General features: G+C 37.8%; 1 protein-coding gene across 1 annotated transcript in view; it reads left to right on the forward strand.

Annotated features, from left to right (window-relative positions):
- The first annotated feature begins 2046 nt into the window (after positions 1 to 2046).
- zmp:0000001236 (mastermind-like protein 2) overlaps positions 2047 to 20125 on the forward strand; it is a 49314-nt gene continuing 31235 nt past the window's right edge. The window contains exon 1 of the mRNA XM_055028771.1: positions 2047 to 2614. Coding sequence (XP_054884746.1) covers positions 2186 to 2614 — 429 coding nt within the window. The 5' untranslated portion in view covers positions 2047 to 2185. The remainder of the gene's footprint in view (positions 2615 to 20125) is intronic.

A 20125-nucleotide genomic window follows, 5' to 3' on the forward strand; every position in this document is an offset into this window, starting at 1 on the left:
TTATTTAGCTTCTGTAAACCCAAAGTCATGTTGGAGTTGTATGTTAATGTTGAGTCAATGTAGGTCAACCATTCTCTGCCAACTGTATGGGTGAGGAGATTATATTTAATTTATTTATTTATTAGTTTGCTAATATTCTAACAATATCAGCCCTCTGGGGACTACTAAGCTAGGATGTAAAAATAATATATCTTCCCTTGCACATAAATGATTTTCTTTCTAAGTAACTCGCCAATAAAACATCTAAAATTTCAATTTAAATGATGCATTGCTTACCTGTTTTTTTATTTTAATAAACTCCCTTGTGACAAACTACTTAATAATGTTTATCTTTCTCACTATACTATTACAATTGTTGGAACAGCCATGCAGCACAGACCAGGTATTTTGAAGCTGGATCAACAGAAGTAAACGGCCTGCATTTACTTCCTGTCCCCCATCTGCATTGGGTCGGTGCTACTCATCTGAAAGCCAGCATCCATTTTTTTTTTTTTGTCACAAGACTTTTATTTAAGATGCACCAGGTGTTCTCAACCAACCTTTACTGTTCGTTTCACTAAACCACAACTTCAGTCTGATCAAGGGCAATAGCAGTCAAAAACCCAGTAATTAAAGTAAACAACTGGCTTTTTTTGAGACTCTCTCTGAAGATGTCTTTCTTGCTCCAATTTTCTAACATTTACCTTTGGGAATTCTTTTTTTTTTTTTTTTTTTTTTAACTTTCTTTACTGCCCGGCTTCCCTTGATTGGTGACAAGATACCATAGCAAGGTGCCTCGCCTAATAGTTAAAATAAATGGAACTTCCATGTTATGTCATATTCTTAAACCAATAAAAGAAAAAAATCTTGTAAACCTTTTAAGTGTTCATATATTTGCAATCAGATTATTAAGTAGATTCCATCCATTCAGTTCCTTCTGTTACCTTGTATTCAGTTGCAGGTGTGACAGATGAAGGAGGAAAATTCAGGCATTCCTCCAAAATATAAATAATGCATATATTTACCCTCTCCTTTTTCATGCTGATAGTAAACAAATTGTTAATGGGGTGAAGTGTAGAATGGTATTTAATTATCAAAGACCACACCTTTTAGATTTTATTTGTGTCCTTTTATGCGCTGCTTTGTGTGGATCAATCAAAAGAAAGAAAGAGAAAAAAACTGAGTTAACAGCAAAAACCTAAGGCGATTTCGCATGGAGCTGAACTTTTTCATCAGCTACTGAATTAGTTATGTTTGAGGAACATTAATGAGATTAATTCCCCTCTCTGACATGGTGCGTTCCTTAAAGGATAATTCTCCAATCCTCCACTAGAGTGCATTCACACCCGGCTTCATCCAGAAGAGTGCATCATGTCAGAAGAGGAATGTTCATACAATGAGGGTCTGTGTATAGCAGCTCTGGTATTGCCTCGGTCTACCACACGGACAAATGATTGTCAATGGACTATTGAGGCGAATCTCAATCGGTTCCTCTAACGGCTCCACGCGTTTCGACCTCCTGTTTCTCCCCCGAACCCCCTTTTTGCTTTGCGATCAAATTTCTCTCCGGATGGAGATGGACAAACAAAGAGAGAGAGGACTAGTTCCCAAACAACAATGCCGTGAGTCTTGAAGTTTTGTGGATTCGGTGTCTTTCTGTGCTTCTCTCGCTCTGGGAACGAACCGCTTCACTCCCCGTATTCTCGGCTCCTCTGACGGTCGCACTCTTTCGGCTATGCATCGGGTGTAACACACACACACTGGGGCTGAAAATGTAGCACGGACGGTGGGAGTGAAGTTGTGCGTGCCATGGTTTTGAATCATCGGAGGGATTCGCGTTTTAATGCAGCCTGTTTGTGAGCAGAGGTCGCGTCGTTAAGGAAGAGAGGATTCATTCCAGTTGTGACCCCCACGACTCCTCATGTTTGGAGATCATTTCACCCCGAAAGAGTAGGATGCTGTAACTTTGGGACTTTTTTTCTTTGTTCTTTAGGACAATAGTTTGGGAATTGTCTTACTTAAATGTTTGGCGTTACTGTCAATTTAAACTAATAATATCCCAAAAAAAAAAAAAAAAAAAAAAAAAACAAGTAGGCCAGCATTTCAGTTTTTCCATGTGGAATCCTAGTTAAATCCTTTACACGTTGTTTTCTCGCTCTGGCTGAGAGGATCTCAGCTTTTCTAAACTTGTGAGGGACCAGCGGGCATGGGAGAGGCGACTCCCGCTCAGTCTGCTGCTGGTGTTGCTGCAGGGACCTTCGTGCCCATGCTGGGTGTCGGGTTGGGCGCCATGCCCGGCGGGGTGGTCGGCAACGGACCGATGGTGGCCACCTCCAGAGGAGGCTCCGCGGACCCTCAGCTGCACAACGCCATCGTGGAGCGTCTGCGCGCCCGCATCGAGCAGTTCAGGAGGCACCACTCCACCTGCGAGAACCGCTACCAGAGGGGTCAGGCGGAGAGCTCCGACCGGGAGCACGAAAACACGCTGCACCTGCTTAACATCGTCCAACAGGGGCCCGGGAACCGAAAAAGCAAAGGGAGCCGGGTTTCGAACCAGCAACCCCCAGACTACAGCAGGGCCAATGGGGAGCAGAAGGCATCGGAGGGCGAGCAGAAGATTTCCACCCGCATAGCGGTAAGTTGGGCTCATCAGTCGACATGAATCATAAATATTGTTCTGATTAACTCACTGAGTGTTTGAATGGGCCCTGAGCCAGCCCCTTCCTCTGGGCCCCATCGACCTTAAGACTTCTATTAAGTTAAAAATGAGGTTTAAAGACACAAAATAGGGTGATTTTTCTTCTTTTTTTTAAATTCCACAAATGTGAAATTGTTATAAAGAAATTCTGTGCAGTGTAGATTAGTCCAGAAATGTTGAAAAAAGAGGGGGGAAATGGATACATTTCAAAAAAGTGCACAGCTACCCCCAAGACTGTGCTTCCCAGGGTAATGAGTCATATTTCCCATATTATAAATTCCACTAGACTTACCTTCAGTTGGTAGTTTTGTTTGGGGTGACCAGATGGGGGCTGCTCACTCGAGGGCTAAACGATTAATCAGAGTTATCACACTATTGAAATAATACTCAGCTAATTTAGTTATCGGTTAATTGTTAACTAGAGTGTACAGACTCACAAAAGTATTATTTGCTGAAGAATCACACTCAAAGCCATAATTAATCAAAAATTGCACAAAAGTAGAAAAGCTTTGCATTTAAGATATAAAAAAAGTTTTTCTGTGAATATGTTCTATCCAGAACTCCTCAGTTTTAGCATCACCTGGTTGACATTATGTAAAAGAAATATCCTATTAATCACATTTTTCTATCAAATTATTAATCAGTCGATGCAAAAATAGTCAACACATCAATCCTCCTGATAGTGATGGTAAATGGAGGAAGGTTTGACACTGCAAGTGATCAAGCATTCACTAAAGGAATTTAATTTTACACAATAATATGTTTGCTTTTTTATTTAAAACGTAATTGTTTATTTAAATATGTGTATTTGCTTTCTTTTTAAGTATTTCTAATATAGTATAAAAACTGAAGTGCTAAATAAGAACTCTGCAGAATGAGCCATGCTTTTTTTAACTGATGAATTGATTAATCATCAAAATAATCAATCAAATAATTGAGATCTAAAATAATCATTAGTTGTGGCCCTAAACTCCAAGTCATTGGCTAAGCTGTGGCTTAGGGCTCCAATAGGCTATCAGAGCTCACAAGAATGCTTTACTTCTCAAAGATCTCAAAGCTTCACATTTGTAAAGTATTTCTCAAATTTCGTCGCTTGGACAGAATCGGCCTCTAAGTCTGTTTAAATATATATTCTAATAAAAATATATACGTTTAAAAGAACAATATAAACGTTTGGGCATTCTTAGTTGAAGGAATTTTAGCTCCACTTCACCCATAAGAACAAAGTCGTTGCTGAAATGTATCCACAGGCAAGGTTCCCAATATTGCTGGTAAAAATGTTGTTGAAGCTGGTTTGCAACATAACCTACAATGAAATAGTTTTGGGGTCACTAGGGCGTGGAGACGTTTAGAGTTTCCTCCAGAGTGTCAACGTCTTCATGCACTTTTGAGCCAAACTGTGGGATGCAGGTGTGTGTTGCACTTAACCTGGTTATTACAAAACCTATCCAGTTTTGTGGTGCAGGAAGCTCAGTTTCTTTGTCTCAAAAAGGCAGCAGATTTCAAATGATCAGTTTTCAAATAGCCATTGCCTGAATTATATCTACTGCATGATGTATATTTTTCCATAATGACAGACCTAAAGAATATACAATAAATAGACAAAATTTCTATGTTCTCAGACTTTGGTTGGACTACCATGCTGTACAGCAACTCTTGAGAGAGCAGTTGGTGAAATGTGAGATTTATTGTGTTGTTTTCTTTCATCTGGCATTTGGGAGTTCAGCAATGAGACTGAATTATTTCCCAAGCAACATTTCAATATAGAGTTGAAGGAGTGAGAGTTTGCAGATGTTCGCTTTCTGAATGTGCTCGAGATACCGGAGAGAAAATCAAACAATGAAACATTTTTTTGCAGTAAAACCCATAAAAGCGCACTTAGGAAGGTTCTGTAGTTTTCTTTATTATTTTCTATCTGAGGAATGAAGCAAGAGATGTTATCTCCTTTGTATCCCACAGCTGTATTGACTTGAGACCTTATATTTATGATTGGATGTTACATGCGCGCTTTTTGAGTTGCTAAGTTAAATTCAGACATGACGGGAGGTAAGACAGCAGCATCATGGATTATACTGACGGTCTAAAAGAGGTCAGGGAACATCATTATCATGCACCGTTTCATTTTTACTGATGTTGACTTGGGACTAGTGTGTTCTATATAAAACTGATGAGTGCAGCAAGATGTGCAGAGGAAATGAAGTCCTGGCGTACATGTTCATATAAAGCCTGAGGTTAATTTTTTCTTCTTTTTTTTTTCCCCCAGCTTGTGATGATTTGGTGAAGCAGAACAGCAGTCGTAGCAGAAATCTCACATTAAGTGCTCTGCCTTTATCCATCACTGATGGAGCCAGTTAATTCTTAAATTGATCAAAAATAAGTAAATCCTCAGGGTGAGAAACTACAACGCTTTGCAAAAGCATTCATCTCCGTTGTTCTTTTACGCATTATGTCATTTTGCAACTCAGTGTTTTATTGACGCAGTATGGTATAACTGTAAAGTGGAAGGAAAATAATAATATGTTTTATTATTAATTTGAAAACATTATGCGATATATGTTTTGAAACATATTTCCCAGAGACTTGTTGGAAATTATATCTCATGTAAGATTAGATAAGCAGAATTAGGTTCTTAAACAATATCATTGTTCAATTCAAAATGGACTGAATCTGGCACAAGTGCAACATAACCAAAACATGACGGTCCAGCTAAACTGACAGGTCGGGCAACATGAAGAGCTAAACTGAACCGGCCTTGGTAACTCTGGAGGAGCTGCAGATGTCCACTGCTCAGGCAAGAGAGTCTCTGATGGAACTGTTAGTAATTTTCTACAAATCTGTTCTTGTATTTTCAAAGAATCGGAACTTTTTAGAATCTTAGAATTTGTCCAGTTCTGTTATGAGGATTTGATCTTGGTAAGATGAAGGTTGTTCACAAACTCCTCATTATTTATGATGATGTAAACAAGGCGTCATGAAACATGCTGATGCCGTGCCGCAGTTATTGAAATTTTGCATAGTTCAATAATCACGACACTTTTCTGAATCCAGTCTACACTGCATGATTGGTGCATTTCTTTAATTTCCTGCTTTAAGCATTTGTTTTTTTTATGTCTTACTTTCATGTATCAATAAATCACAGTCTCTGGAAAACAGTGTCAAACTTAGCAACATGGCCAACCAGACCTCCTCACTGAGTTTCTATCAAGTCTTCACTCAGAGTTGCTCTTAAGACCTGACTGAATCACTGCTAAATTGGGATTCTTTGGCAGGAATATTTAAGTTCTCTCTGAGAGCATTCTCAGAACTTTGAGAATATGGCTGTTGGTCTTTATGGAGGAGTGGCAAATAGGAAGCCATTGTTGGGAAAAAGAGCAAAAAGGAATCCCATTTGGAGACTGAAAATCCATGTAGAAAACATGGAAAAGATATGGGAGAAGATGTAATCAGGAAGTCTTTGCACATTTGCACATGTGACCAATGTGCAAAAGCAAAAGGTGGTTCAAAAATAACTACATGTTCATGGTAGAAGGATCCTGGGTGGAGCTTTTACTTTTTCATCAGGGAATGGGACTGATGTTTAAATTATGGTGGTAAAGTGCCAAACTGCAAACAAATTTCTATTGTGGGTTTACTTTAGGAAAGGAAAGTGTAGTTTAATGTTTATGTCTCTTTTCTAATTACCTCTGTGTAAATTGAAAATAGCTTTTTTCATATTTACCTGAGTTAATGCGACAAGTAACTTTTATAAAAATGTTACAAAAAACTAATTAAGCTCCTCTCGCTCCAGATGGCCGTGTATTCTGCCATCTGCAGAAATACATTGCTCCCTGTCAAAAACAACCAGAGTCAAGAGGAGGATCTTGGCGATGTCAGTCAAGCTTGTGTATGCGCTGCTCCCTCTCTCCCCCTTGCTCTTTTCTGCGCTACACACACCATCGGTGGCCGCCAATGATGGTGGACAAACAGCTTTCCCCCACCATTATCAGAGCTAATCTTGAGCTTACTGTGTTGGGCTTTAATGATGTAGGTTATGATAGCACACGCTTCTCAGTTGTGAACAAAGACATCAATAAAGGGCACATCTCTTTTATTGACTGTTCACATTGTAATTTGCAACGGAACGGAAAATCAAGTGAGGGGCAAAACGAAACAATAGATTACGACTAGTTTGTTTTGCAGAGTGAGCAGCACTTAACAGCACTGAGGCCAGATTAACAGAAGATATGTCTTGTAGATAATTTTAGATATATTGGAAAGAAGAGATGAGAGCTTACTTATTGGCTTAGGGAAAAAAAAAAAAAGATTTCCCTTAATGCCTGCATGAACTCACCAAACGCTTTGGGATAGGTCATATTTTAGATTGCTGTTTTTTTTTTCTTTTCTTTTTTTTCTAGCACTGGTTTCTCATTCTTTCCACTCATACCTGTATCAGTGGATGCACCGAACACAGAAATAGGTCACTCAGTAGAGCTTACGAAACGTGAGCCCCTGTATTACATCTTACAGACATTTGTTTTCATCAGATGGGGATCCAGCATTATCTTACGCTGTCTGTCAACGAGAGCGATAGTGGGTATGGAAACTAAGAGCTGAATGATATAGCCGCGCTGGCGTGCAATGCATTGTCATAACCTATTATAGTGTGCTTAACAAATGGCTCTCTAAGCACCTTGAAATATTTGCTGACCATGAAACTGTTTGAACCACAAGGCCCTCATATAAATGTTTAGAGCCACTGAATACATTTCCTGCACATGTTTACTTAAAGTCAAACAGGCCTTGAAAAAGCAGTAGACGAGGGATGCCTGGTGATTAACAGTCCTGCGTGCAATGGGAGGATTTTGTTATTACTCGGTGAAAGATATGGGAATGATGGTAACAGGACTGAATGGACTAGAGGTGTTCTTGTCTTTCAGTTTAAAACAACATAAAGTTCTGTTTTTATTCTGCTGCTATTTGTCACTCCTCAAAAAAAAAGGCAAGTCTTTGTTTCTAATCTTTTCACAAATTGTCGAAAATAGTCAACTTGAGTTGTTTGCTTCTTTTGGCAGATCAGATATTTCCAGCAGAAGGTCAACGCTGTGGCAGCAGTAATCTCGAAGCTCGCAGAGAGACCTCAGAGTTTATTACCACTGACGTAAATACAACTTCTAGCTGACCACTGGATTGACAGCTTAGTCAAATAGCGTGGAGAAAAAGAAAATCACTGCACTCTCTTGTGGTTTCTGCGGAGCATGGAGAGTTTGTGGGGCGGGGTTTGTGCGCTGTGAGTATTTCCTGGCATGCCAGGTCTGAATCAGAGGTGCCGGTTGTGATGTGAAACAATTAACCCAGGTTCATGGGAGCTCCACCCAGTTCTGGTCATGGATAAGCTGCAGTATTTTTTTTTTTTTTTCTCTGAGAAGTCACTGCTTGGAAGTTGATGTGGAATGCTGCTGGTGTTTTTATACTGTATGAGCAAACTGTAAATCAGATTTTGTTCCTTTTGTTTAAATATTTGCCTACTTTACACATTTTTTTTTCTTTTCTGTTATTTAGGCTTTATATCCATATAGAATAGGTTTCAAAATAATGTTTTACTCTTATGAGACTTTCAAAAACAAAGTGATACATGATTGTAATAAACTGAACATGGCCAAACTCACTTTTTGTTGTAAAATACAACAAAAACATATCAAAGCAGAAATGAGTCAATACTTTGTATTTTTATTCTGTAGTTTTGTTTTGGTCAGAGCATCTTCTTCCACGCGTTTCCCTTGTTCTCTTCCTGGTTTGTGGCAAACTTTAAACAAGACTTCTTAGTTTAATTTCAACAATGGCTTTCTTTTTTTTGACATTTCTGGCACCCATAATTGAACTGTTGAGATGCAGTGTACAACCTAAGCTGGCTTAAAATAACATCACAGGTGACCTATGAAGGAAATTGGTTGCATTGGGTTTTATTTGGGGTTTCAGAGTAATTGGGGAGGAATACAAATGCATGTCATGTGATTTTTATTTGAAAAAAAAAAGACTTCCTCTGAACTATTTTCCGCTACATTGTTTTGGCCTTTAAACAAAATCTAAAGTAGGTACATCAAACACGGAAAAAGCAGGAGGGGTGTCTATAATTTATTTTTGCATGTTTTAAATTCTTGTACATTCATTGCCTTTGATCCGTAGATCTTCACAGATTTCACTAAACAGAAAGTTTGGACACACCAGGGAATACAGCTCATTACAACATAGTTTTTTGCTCAAGTCATCCCAAATCAAACTCAGACTTCCACGTATTTCCAGAAACACAAAGCATTTATTTGTGAATTTAAGTCTTCTGATTGGAATCAGGGATTATGGAGACATTTTGATCATAGAGACATCACAGATTTATTATTATTATTACAATTTAAAACGAAAGTGTTAGTGATATTTCTCGCAGGACATTCCACAGTCAAACAGAGGTCAGATCATACATTTTCATCACCAAATAGTTTTAAGTGAGCACAGCTTGTCTTCAGGGAACAGGGATGTTAGTGTGCTGTGTTAATGTCTCTCAAAGAAAGCTATCGCAGTCTCTTCCAAGTTTCCACTAAATTACTTCATTTGTTTGGGCCTCTGATAGTTTTTCCTCTTCCTTAATAGCGAGTTGCACATGTCTTTTGGCTAAATCGAATGTGAAATGAATATCTCTCTCATCAGTGATTATAGTTTTATGAAAACATTGGCATAAATGTGCTGTAAACAACTTCACATCACATATTTTTTTAATCAAGATTACAGGGCTCTCTCTCCAGGGAGGCAGCTTTACAAGATTGAACAAGTTTCTCTTTTGGTAGCCAATGCAGAAATAAGAATTTTAAAGAAGCACGAATCAAATTCACCAGTGACTGACATTTCTCACTGAAGCCTTAGTTTTTCCAATCCCTTTAACTTTATGACTTCATTTGCTATATATGTTATGAACTCATTGCCTTTTTTGACCAAACTGTTGTCTGCTGTTATCCAGTGTGATCAGGGGTTTAGTAGAGATATTCAGCAGCTTAGCTCCAGTGTGATGATGTCTGGAAGGTTGGATAAAAATGTTGGTAGTGGTCCAACATATTTTCTTTTTCCTACTTCAGAGAGAACAATGTTTCACGAAAGATGAAAGATGTAAAACAGGGATTTTTTTTTTATAGCTCTTTTTTTCTATTCCGTCAAGGCATCTATCTTTAATTATATCAAACCCCAAAAAATAAAATGTATTGTGCACCTGTGGGTTGTTCTAATGGGGTTCAAGAGAAAATGCAGCGAAAGCTTTTGGAACGATTAATCAAAAACAGTACCGTGCTTCTAGTTGTTCTTTGCAATCAGTTCTTCGTGCAAATAAAAATAGGTTAGAATGTGTACAAGTGGAATACATGTCAGTCAACCTGCCAGACTTCAGTTGGGATTATAAACTGAATCTTGCTGATTGCACAATTTTATTTATTTATTTTTCTCGAAGAAAAAAAAAACACAGTTTTATCACAATCAATTTCCTTAAGTGCTAACAGTGGTATTTCCTCTCACTGTATTTTGTAAATTTTTCTGGTTTTGCCACAGCTAGCAGCTTATTGAATATCCAAGCAATGACAGGGGAGAGCTTGGCCGTGTTCCGTTTATTAATTCTGGCGGTGTCGTGACTATTACAACTGAGGATGAAATGAGCTCTCATGTCACAAGATCTTGAAATGCTACGTCAGAGCTTTTTTCTTTTTGTCAAACTGAAGCCTGCAGGCAAATAGCTATGTACTTGATGTCAACATCTGACTTCTGGGAAACCCAAATCATATTTTAGTCAAAAAATATGTCCTTGTTGGCAAACAATTCTTTAATGCTCAACTATTAGCGATCCTAACAACTGGACAAGTTGCTTACTTGTCCAGGAGTGAATGCTGTAAGTCGATGACTCAAGGAAATCAGCTTGTGAAGAAAACTTTTTTCTTTTACTAATTTGGATTAAAAATATATTGTTTAATAACTAGGGTGAAACTGATTGTAGATGTGTTGTGAATTGGCGCTGTATGAATAAACTAATTAGTTGCTCGTCAGGCTGGTTGTGCTGTAGAAGCTTTCACCGCTGCTGGATTATGCATGTGATAACATTTTAAGCGGTGTGAGAATTTACTGTGAAAGTTAGCCACGTACTAAAGTTAGCATCTAATTTGCAACCAAACTAAGCATGCATGAAGAGCAAAGATTCTTAAAAAACAATTTGAGATAAAAAAATTAAAAAAGTTACTGTTTGTGAAATTAAAAGTCAAATTTATATGTTTAGATGGGTTTTTGGCATCATTACTACCTAATTAGACGATCATAAAAACTGCTCGTCTTTAAGGAGCCTGCACTCATCACAGGCTCCTTGAAACATGTGATTACTGAAAGTTTCACAAAAAAGGGGATTCCAAAAAAGAATCTTGTCTTGTTCTTTTGAATCAGCTTGTCTCATCAACTGCTTGTTATGCCCCAAAATACAACATATCAACTTCAATACAAAACAAAAACTCATAGTTACTTAAAAAAGTTAAATATTTATTTTCAGCTTTTCCTTTTTTTTTTTTTAGGCTTCAAATGGAGCATTATGCAGCAGCTTCTTGTTGGAAATCATCCTCTGTGAATCTGGGACATCTCTGTACCTGGCAAGATTTGCATTCCTTTCTCTTCCTGAAATGAGTCCACTTTTATCTTTTTTTTTCTCCCATTCTCTTTTTTTGTTTAGAGGTTCCAGCCTCTCCCCACCCCAAAATAAAAATCATAAGAGTTAAAAAAAAAAAAAAAAAAAAACAGGTGAAGAAACCACAGGAAAATAAAAAACAAAACATGGTTGTCTGGAAACACAAGTTTCCAGACAGCTGGTGGGGCAGTGAGGATATGTGTTAAATCAAAAGCCTTTCCAGATCATGTGTTATACAGTATTTGCAGCAGCAGTTCCATAAGAACCCCTCACCCACCTTTCCGTTTTTCATTCCTCCAGTCTTACACCCTTCCACATACACAAGTGCACGCAAAACCCACCCTGCTGCACACTCCTCATGTTTTATTCAGCAGCCTATGGGAAGGCTGTATTTGTCTTTGAAGAGTGCTGCAAAAATCATGTATTAAACCCATCTCCTCCACGCTCTTCAAGGAATCATGCACTGTAAGTGGTATATGCTCAGAAAAAAAACATGATCTTCTGACAATCCAGGTGGGCTTGGTCTGCTCTGCTGATTTATGAGCTCAACTTTATAACAGCCAGACCTTTAGGGTAAATTCTGCCTTTGGTTTTACTGGAACCACAGCCTGCCTGGGATCTAAAGCCTTTTTATTCTCCGACATTTCCCAGCTGTCCTTGGCTGTGGTCCCTGGCCACAAACAAAGCTTGCAAGGCAACAGCTTTACCTTGAGGTACAAGTTTAGAGAATTTACACCATCAGCACCCACTTTGCAAAATTACCTCCCTCGTGGAGCAGCCTTATTTGTCTTTGTGTCAGACTGGCCTGTTTTGTGCAGGAAAATAAAAAATATGTAAGTTAAAGTGAACGAGTCTGCATAATCTCACACGATAAGATCAAGTTTTATGTGCTACTGAAACTTGATGCTCACAAAAGGAATCCGCTGCTGTTCCGATTTAATTTTACTTCTACATGACAGTAACAGTGTATTTCTGTTTGTCAATTTGAATTTTTAAGACATATTCAGGGTTAAACAACATTTTATTTCAGACTTTTTGTCCCTTTTTTAGCTTATCTCAAAGTGTAAATTCAAAACTACTACAAAAAATTTAGATATTTTTGTTGTTTATTTAAAATATTAAACATGGAAAATTGATTGATGGATTGATGGTTAAGTAGTGGATGGTCGATTGGATGGATCCAAAGATTTTTCCATTCTCTGACTTCATTTTCCTTACTTTTCCAGACTTTGAAAACATTCAAATGAAATTGTAGACTGCAGAAAAAGGCCTGTTTTAGACAGTTTATTAAAGTTTGAAATAACTGAAAGATAAATTGTTCCATATCAATAACAGATGTGGGATTATACAGAGAAATGTTGGATCAGCAGGCACTGATGGAGAGGATATCTGATTTTTCACTTTTGAATTCTGCACTAGTAATTCTTCTTTTAGATGACAAGTCTGTCAACATTTGTATGATTACTCTATTAATTAAAAATAATTTTAGCTCTTCTCTGCTTTCTGTGAATTCTCTTTCTTTTATCAATGCCAGCAGTTCTTTTGGAACAGCTTCTCCATGTTGCACTTTTGTCAATTTCAACTTGATGAATTCTCACACATTCAGAATGCCCACAGTAAATAAAATGGATCTTTAAATATGAATTTGAAGATACTTTTTCTCCTTGATTGATCAGCTCAAATTCAAACCATAACATGCTTTGCTGAAAAGCATTATTTTTGTCTGAAACAAAGTGAGAGTTTTTAAATGCTATAATTCTGTTAGGGGAAATACTGAAAAGGATGAATTTGATACAAGAAAAAATGTTTTTAAAATTTTCAAGCAGAAGTTGAGTTGGTCGCCAACCTTAGCCTTACTTAACCATTAGCAAAATTAATTAAAATTTAGTTATTCACCAATACGTAAATTCCAAGTAACAGACTTACTCAACTCAGTAAAATGTAATAGTAAAACACAACATCAGACAGACTGTGATGTACATGAAAAATTATATGCAATTTTTAATTTCAACAAACCACATTGAAAGGTGTATCGCCTCTGACTACCGCTTTATGACAGGGCTCCACCAATCCTTCTGGCTTTTGTTCTATTTACGAGCAAGCCCATTCATCTGTTCTGTCTCGGCGCCATCTAGCACCTCCCATCTAATGAGTGTTACCGGCGATTAGCGATATGCTTGAAAAATGAAGCAGGGGAGAGTGGCGATCCTAATGAGTTAGCCTTTGCTTGTGGACAGTTATCACACAACTCGATTCTTGTATTTAAAATGGTCATGTGTTTCAATAATGCTACCATAGAAGAAGACCAATTTCTTTTAACATTTTAGTTTCCAGTCAGTAATGGAAGCAATTTTGTCCTCACGACTTCCTGTTGTGAACTTTACTTGTATGAAAAATGTCTACCTGGTTCTATGTGACAATAATTTTTTCCCCCTCATCTTCAGTCACTCTTTTCCTCCAGGGTTTCTAATACAGATCGGAACAACACATAACTTCTGGGTGTGCAATAATATCTCCTTTAACTACTTTTCCTGTAATCTAAAGTCCAAAACTTGACAGGTATGTTTTAGCAGAAGCTAATGCAAAACACTAATTTAATTTTGACTTTGCTCCTTACCCTTGCACACTGTTTTAATTTGTTTGTGTGCCTCTTGCTTGAAAGGGAAAAAAAGAGAGAATGTGAAGAGAGGAAATGGAAGTGTCTTCATCCACTTCAAAATAAGGGCATAGATATAAACATCCAGCTACTTAAAGAATAAAATAATAAATAAACAAACTTTGTTTCAGTGCAGATTTACAAAACAGGCAAGTAGATTAACATATCAGAGGTTAGCTAAAGAACTAGGGGAAATATAAGCTTTGCTCTTAGCACATTAGCTGATTACTAGAAGAGTGTCCACCACTGGGAACTGTTGGTCTGATTCTAACAACCATTTATTTTTGCTTTGGCTTGTTCCTGTGTGGATAGTTTAGTTTTTTCCTGTTTTTTTTAATATATATATAAATATTGACATTTATTTAAGAATAAGCTGTGGATTTTGTGTAAATCATGCAGAGCCGTTATAACAAGCAGCAGGCTGGAAACCACTGCTGTAAACTGATAAAGCTGCCCCTCCGTAGTTGAAGAGTGAGTTTAAAAATGATGTGCAACCAACTGTAAATTAGATTCTGCAACAGACTCTTGTGAATATGTGTAGACAGTTGTTCCATGGTTTGAATATAAATTACCCTTGTACACCGTATTTCCATACAAGTGAGTATTTCACTGGGTAATTCACTGATGTTCCTCTTTCCCCCAACGGTTTCGGATTATGGAGTCCCTATTGTGTCCCTTTGTTGCTTGTTTGTGGTTTAAGCAAGTTACCAGTTGTTACAAAGTCTTGTTTACATTTCAAACCTCATATGAATACCACTATGTGAAAATAATCTCATCTGTGCCATTGATTTGAACATTTTTGGAGACTAATACTTTAGTGCTCATGGAGTGCTGTTAAACAAGTGGACAAAGGAAACAAATGTTTCGTTGTTTTTCATCATTTGTAGCTCAGGAATGCTAATTAGTGTGAATTGTGGGATTTTAGCGTAGCGGAAGTTTTCTTTTTCTCATTGAGACTTTTAGAGGGCACTTGTGGAGGTATCTGTCCATGCCTGATGTCATTTGTTCTGCTGAGAAAGCTCTTTGAGGATTGTCAGGTTTTTCCTGCTTGACTCAGTTGAAGCGAGAGCAGAACTGTGTTTTTGAGGAAATGGAGAGAGGGAGGCAGGAGGGCGAAGCGTAGCGCCTTAGAAAGTCTCTCTGTGAGCACGGTGCTACCAGTGCTGAAACTGGAGCCCTGTGGGAACAGGCATATTCAGGTGTTAATGCCCAATGTGCATAAAGTGGAAGGAAAGGACAAATGAATATATGTCACAGATGGATTTCTTTTTATTGCATTCGGACAAAATCTTAAGTCCTTGCTATTGGTTTAGCTTGGAAATACAAAAGTCTGTTTGCTTTGGGAAATGATTTCAAGGAACTATGAGTGTTTTGTTCAGGGGTTGACAGTTGTGGTTGGATAAGCAGGAGCTTATCTGGAGCTCTTCTCACATTTATCTGATAAATAGGCCACCTGATATGTTAGAGTTTCCTGGACTTGTTGTAGAAACCGTTGTAAACAGATCAGATGATCACAGCTGCCAGTGGGGAAGAGCAAGAATCTCAGTTTACAATACCCCACAAAAGTAATCATACCTCTTAAGCTTTTCCACGTTTTGTCATGCCGTACCCACAAACTTCAGTGTATATTACTGGGATTTTATTTAAGTGACCAACGCCAAGCAAGTGCAAAGTTGTGAATGGGGAGTGAATCAATATATGGGGTTTAATCCAGTTTTATTAATAAAAATCTGAAAATTGTAGCATACACTTATTTTAACCCGTGATTAGATCAAAATACTTATTTGTTTACTAATGCTTTCCATTCAGTCTGAATGAGTGTAAGGTATTTCACATAGAAAAACTGACTAAATATTTAGTCTTTAGCTGCTTAAAACTGATATCTTAGCTGACTTAAAGCTGTAAATGGTGCAAAATATGAATCAACAAAGTAGTGACTCTGACTGAAGAAAAATTTGTACATCAGATTTATCTTTGTGAAACAAATCTTGAAAACGATCCATACTTGTCCTTCCTCTTCGCAGTTTTGCTGTAGTGTTGATTCATCCTGTAAAATTCCAGTAAGATAGCCTAGGTTTTCTACATGTGATTTGGCAAAAAGTTTAAGATGTATGCATACGACTAAATAAAAATGTCAGTTCTTCACTCACTTTATTTATTTCAATCCTAACTTCACAGTCTTACTCCATGGCCTATTTACCCAGCAAAACTGCTTGAGGCTCAAAAGAAATTTTTTCCTTGTGCTAAGGTTCAGAGAAAGGCAGCTATATTTGCAGCAGAACTTCAAACAGCCTGTCCTCCCCAGGGTCATTACCCTCTTCAGGAAATGAGTAAGTGGGCTCCTGATGTCACCAGCCAACCCACTGAACAGAATACGAGGTTAATCTGGGAGGGGGCAGGGGAGGAGCCCCGCCAGATCAGAGTTCAGACATGTTTACATTACAGCTCGGGATATTTCTCAGAGCCCAGCCAAGCTGCTGAATTTCCCAGGCTCCAGAGTTGTAGAGCGCTGAAAAGAAGGCACAAGCGCTCACTTATTCTTCTCCGCTCTGCCGAGCTCTGGGGTAGAAGCCGTAGTGTGACTCCATTTGCATTGTGGTAATGTTCTGTTCCTTCCAGAAGTTGTCCTTTGGGGGATATTATTGTTTTGAAAAAGGTGAAAGTCAAAACCTGCTGACAGACAATGTTTTGCAAGCTTCAAATAATACTGTCACTATTGTAAGAGTACAAATGAATATCTCAAACTATGGTTATATTAAATATGACAATTGGGAGCGTTTATGTGTGAACTGTTGGAGCCTGGCTCCTGACATTTTTCTATCACTGGGCCAAATTGTTGCTATGAATGACTTGCTTAATATGAATTAACTAAAAATGTCAAGAAAATAAATGGTGTAATATGAAACTCTAACATTCAGTTAGATTTAAAACCAAAACTCAAAGCCAAATTCTTTGAGATTTTCTTTTAGAGGGAAACTGAGTGAACTTTGTCACATTATTTTTTTTCAAATGTAGATTCATAAGTCAAATGAAGAGGAAGGATTCAATTTAATAATGCTTTATTTATTCCTAAGGGAAATTAAATGTCGTAACTCAGCATTCAGAGTGATGCTGTGGACAGGAAGGATGTGCAGTTGAAGTCAGTCTTGCAACAAATCTGAAAAGGCCTCTGGCTGAAGGCTGTCTCCTGACTGTTATGACATACTATCCACTTGAGTTCCAGACAGGAAAGACCATCATTGCACAGCGATGTGTTCTGTGTGACATAATTAGTTTTTGGGAAGCATTGCTAATCCACGTCATTTGCTTTTGTGACTCCTCTTTAAATCTCTGGACAACATAGATGTTGGAGTGGGGGATATGATTGGTTTTGCTCTGCATCCATGAAGCCTCCTTTTCAACTCTTTGTCGCCATGACTGCACATTGTAGCAACAGTCAGAAAATTAAAAAAAAAAAAAAAAGTAAGAGAAAAATCCTTCCAGTTGCACAGCATCCAAAACCAGGAGGGATAATTACCTAAAACTTATGAACAAAAGTCAACTCTTGCCGACTGCAGCCATGAATTGTTCAGATGTATACGCTACATGCTAATTCACAGGCTACTTGTTTTGAGTGACACTTAGCTTCATTATGCTAAGTGTTCAAAATGTCTTCTTTTTGTGAATTATGCATTTTTGTTATCACGGTAATTGGTTAAGCCCATGTGAAAGAGAAAAACAAATAACCTCAAAATCAAAGTATTTGTTTATATCCCTGCTTACGATGCATGTTCAAACCACGTGCAAACAGAAGTAACCAGCTACAGAGTTTGGTACTGTCCCTTTAAAAATAAGTGATAATGAGGACATTGGAATATGACTTGACTGGAAAATTTAACAAACATACTGAAAAAGATGTCATAATTTAATTTTATTGTACTTTTATACTTCTGGTGGAATCGATCTGTTTTGAGAGTGAAAAGACAATTAAAGCAACAAAGAAACCACAAGGTTTTAGTAATTAATTTTGTGTTAATATATGCAGCATACGTTAATCCTGACTTCTCTTCAATTTTAAAGGACAATTATAATCCCAGTGACAGGTGGGGAAATTGTTTAGGCTTCTTTCAGATTTGCTTGATTTTATTTTATAAATAGACAGCTGTAAGAACGTGTAAACATTAGGAAACCCTATGAAAGCTTTTTAACAGTGTATGTAGCATGTAGAATCTGTTGTCTCACCAGAAATGTTTGTTTTTGTAATCAGTGATTTATGAGGGGCACAATAGTTTCTACCCAACCCAGCTGTGCAAATTATTCTCTGTCTTCTGAATATTGATTTGCAGCAACAGTAGAACAATTTTCAGGAAGTATACATTGATTCTGGTCTCAGTAAGTGATATTTTACCCCTAGAGCGACTCTTTTGGTCTGTATGTTCAGATTTTACGGAGCCTGCGCTCAACATACCGGACGCAGGTAGTAGCTCTGTATCCAGTAGGTGTTTCTTTCTCCCCCACATTGACAGTTTAGTTTCTTCTCAGTTCTTTCTGTAAGCCTGAAAAGCGGCAGCTGGAATGTTTGCATTAGTGCCGTGGTGAGAAGTCATGATGCCTGCTTCTTCTCCGTCTTGCCTGGAGGCACGCAGATACTGCTGTAGCATTTCCAGCGTACATGGGACATGAAACCAGGAGAGAATCTGCTCTCTTTCTGCTCTGTTGAACAACTTCCAGCCTGAGTTTTCAGTAAAAATCAGCATTCATTAGCATGAGATTGTGAGTTATTTTCTCCTCTTTGGGATTTCTGCGAAATTATGTTTATAGCGTGTTGCCTGTTGAACCTTTTTCGCATTTTTTTTTTGTCATGCTGCTACGGAGCCCTCCAGGGGACGTGGGGACATTTTTTTTGTTTTGCGTCCCCTCGTAATACTGTACTGATCAGTTAATCGGCATAATTGAATACTGTGAGCCTTTCTTATGGTGGCCGATGTACTTTCTGCTTTGATATAAGGTTATGTGAGGTTTTTCCATGAATGTTAATACCGTTTTGTGAAATATCTATCGCGGGGTAATCAGTCATCTGTCAGTGTTGATTGTGTTGTGTTCGTAGTGTGAATAGTTTAAAGAGCCGTTTTTATGTGAAGCTCCATCTCAACCTTACCAGACATAAACGTGCAGTGAATAAATCGATTTTCAATCAGTTTTTTGCACCAAAGACTAAATAATAATGAACACATTTTATTGTTATAAAACACGGCAAACTATCAGTGTTAAGGGGCCACACTGATAACTTGGGGAATCTCATCTGTCCGTGTATCAAGCAACTCCAAACCATTTATTTGTTCTGTCACAATTATCGATCATCATGCTCCAAACTTCGCAAGGACTGACCACCCCGCTCACTGCTTCCTCACACACACAAAACCAGCAGGATAGTGATCTTCCCATTTATACTTAATTACGTAACGCCCACATCGATACACCCACCATTAGTGTCAAAGCCCTGTGCTCCTGTCATATCAAGAATTACTTATTTCATTCATATGGCTCTTGCAGAGCCTCAGTGAAAATGTGTGTATTATCATTAACTCTATGGTGCAAAACACTGATTGAAAATTGATTTATTTACTGCATGTTTAAGATGGAACGGCACTGACAGCAGCTCTTTAAACTATTCAGACTACGTTTACAACAGAGACACAATCAAAACTGTCAGATGACTTATTACCCTGCAATAATAACTCAGAAATAGTCCAAATTAGGATGTATTTTTATTTAATTCCTACTTACGGAACAATTCTGTTTATATCATAGGTTTTTAGTGCCTTTTTATCCTAAGAAAAATATATAAAACTTCAGATATTTCACAAAGAGATATTAACATTCATGGAAAAATCTCACATAATCTTATATTAAAGCAGAAAGTAACGTGGCCACCGTAAGAAAGGCTCACAGTATTCAATTATGCCGCACAACTGATCACTACAGTATTGCGAGGGGACGCAAAAGGTTTTACAAGGCAACCCAAAAGAAATAAAATTTCCCCATGTCCTCTTTGGGGCTCTGAATGCTACAACCACAAAAGCCACTGTATTTTAAAAGGCTGCTTTGTGATAAATCAACACAAATGTTACATACATGG

Source organism: Poeciliopsis prolifica, unplaced genomic scaffold (assembly GCF_027474105.1).
Source record: "Poeciliopsis prolifica strain line A6 unplaced genomic scaffold, Auburn_PproV2 SCAFFOLD004, whole genome shotgun sequence".
NCBI lineage: Eukaryota > Metazoa > Chordata > Actinopteri > Cyprinodontiformes > Poeciliidae > Poeciliopsis > Poeciliopsis prolifica.